A 1625-nucleotide genomic window follows, 5' to 3' on the forward strand; every position below is an offset into this window, starting at 1 on the left:
TCTGTTGCTTTTGTCTGATTTTATGAATGTTCATTTTAAGACTCCTTGTTCAAATGGGACAATTTGGAAACGGTTCTTTGATAAGCCCGAGAAGACCCTGGGTGACAAGCCTTCCTCCGCCCACGCCGGGTTCCGGCGTAAGCCACGACGCTGACGGGCAGGCCTCACAGCCAATCGTGGTAAGGCGGCGCCGGGCCGCCCGCAGGTCGAACCAATGGCTCGCGGTTGGGCGGGGCGGTCGCGGCCGTAGAGCGTCGCGAGAAGCCGCCCTGTCGGGAAGGAGCCCGAAGAGGAGTCGGCGGCACAAAATGGCTGCGACGGCAGTCACGGCCGCGGCCGGGGCTCCGGGACCGGGGGCCCCAGCGGCAGCGGCTGGCACCCCGGGCTCGGGGAACGCAGCCCCTGGGTCGCAAGGGGTGCTGATCGGGGACCGGCTGTACTCCGGAGTGCTCATCACCTTGGAGAACTGTCTCCTGCCTGACGACAAGCTCCGCTTCACGCCGTCCATGTCGAGCGGCCTCGACACCGACACGGAGACCGACCTCCGCGTGGTGGGCTGCGAGCTCATCCAGGCGGCCGGCATCCTGCTCCGCCTGCCGCAGGTGAGCGCAGCCGCGAGCCTTGGCCGAGGTAACCGCCGCGCCAGCGCCGGGGAGGCAGCCGAGCCCTTTGTTGGCGGCAGGGCCCGCCCGGCGCCCACCCCCGACCTTGACCCCGCCCGGGACCCGGCCCAGCGCTTCACCGCTGCCGGCCCGCCGCAGGTGGTAGGGGAGGCGAGGCAGCGGGCACCAAGAGTCTCTGTGGACGTGTAAAACGTCTTAGTTTTTGGTTCAGTGTCCAGAGTTCCACGAAACCCAATGACTTAACTGTGAAACCCTCGAGTTGTGCGTTTAAAGCTGCTGGAACTCTCTTTTCTAGGTGGCCATGGCTACGGGGCAGGTGTTGTTCCAGCGGTTCTTTTACACCAAGTCCTTCGTGAAGCATTCCATGGAGGTAAGGGACTCCTGTGTTTCACCTACAGAAACACGTGGAGAGCAAACCCGCGTTTGTCGTTTTGCGGGCTTGCTCAGAGCGCTGCATCGGGGGGTGGGAAAGCCCCGTGTACTCTCAGCGGTGTCTCCCAGGTGGCCTTTTCTCTGGGTGTACCTCCTCTTTGCTCCTAATCCTCCTTCTAAAGCTCTTGGACGCCGTCACGATTGGAACAGACATCCACGGGTAATGCTTCCATTTCAGCATGTGTCAATGGCCTGCGTTCACCTGGCCTCCAAAATAGAAGAGGCTCCAAGACGCATACGGGACGTCATGAACGTGTTTCATCGCCTTCGACACCTGAGAGAGAAAAGGTGAGTTTTTATCAGATCCGTTTTAAATGTTTGCCTATTCTCATGGTTAATTAAGTTGCACTAATGTCTCTGAAGCAAAGTTCAGGGTGTGAGGGTTTTAAACTTGTGCCTAGAAGAGGGCCCAGTGCCCAGGGGGTGCTAGCAGACGTGCGATGGCGGGACCACAGTAAGGACTAGGCACTGTGGTGACAGTTTTGCTGGCATCGGTTTCTTGGTTTTCCCAAGTTGGTCTCTGTGTGCTCTAGAGCTGGTTCTCATCCTTGGCGCTGTTGACATTTTGGG

At 59.6% G+C, this 1625-nt stretch overlaps 1 protein-coding gene across 1 annotated transcript; it reads left to right on the top strand.

The window, feature by feature from the left end:
- The first annotated feature begins 119 nt into the window (after positions 1 to 119).
- Positions 120 to 1614, top strand: LOC105310939 (cyclin-L2-like). The gene is made up of 3 exons (XM_011387018.2): positions 120 to 602; positions 919 to 993; positions 1234 to 1614. Exons 1-3 carry the CDS (start codon positions 309 to 311, stop codon positions 1345 to 1347), a joined length of 483 nt encoding a protein of 160 aa, XP_011385320.1. The 5' UTR covers positions 120 to 308; the 3' UTR covers positions 1348 to 1614.
- The last annotated feature ends 11 nt before the right edge of the window (positions 1615 to 1625 follow it).

Source organism: Pteropus vampyrus, unplaced genomic scaffold, assembly GCF_000151845.1.
Source record: "Pteropus vampyrus isolate Shadow unplaced genomic scaffold, Pvam_2.0 Scaffold17282, whole genome shotgun sequence".
NCBI classification, from domain to species: domain Eukaryota; kingdom Metazoa; phylum Chordata; class Mammalia; order Chiroptera; family Pteropodidae; genus Pteropus; species Pteropus vampyrus.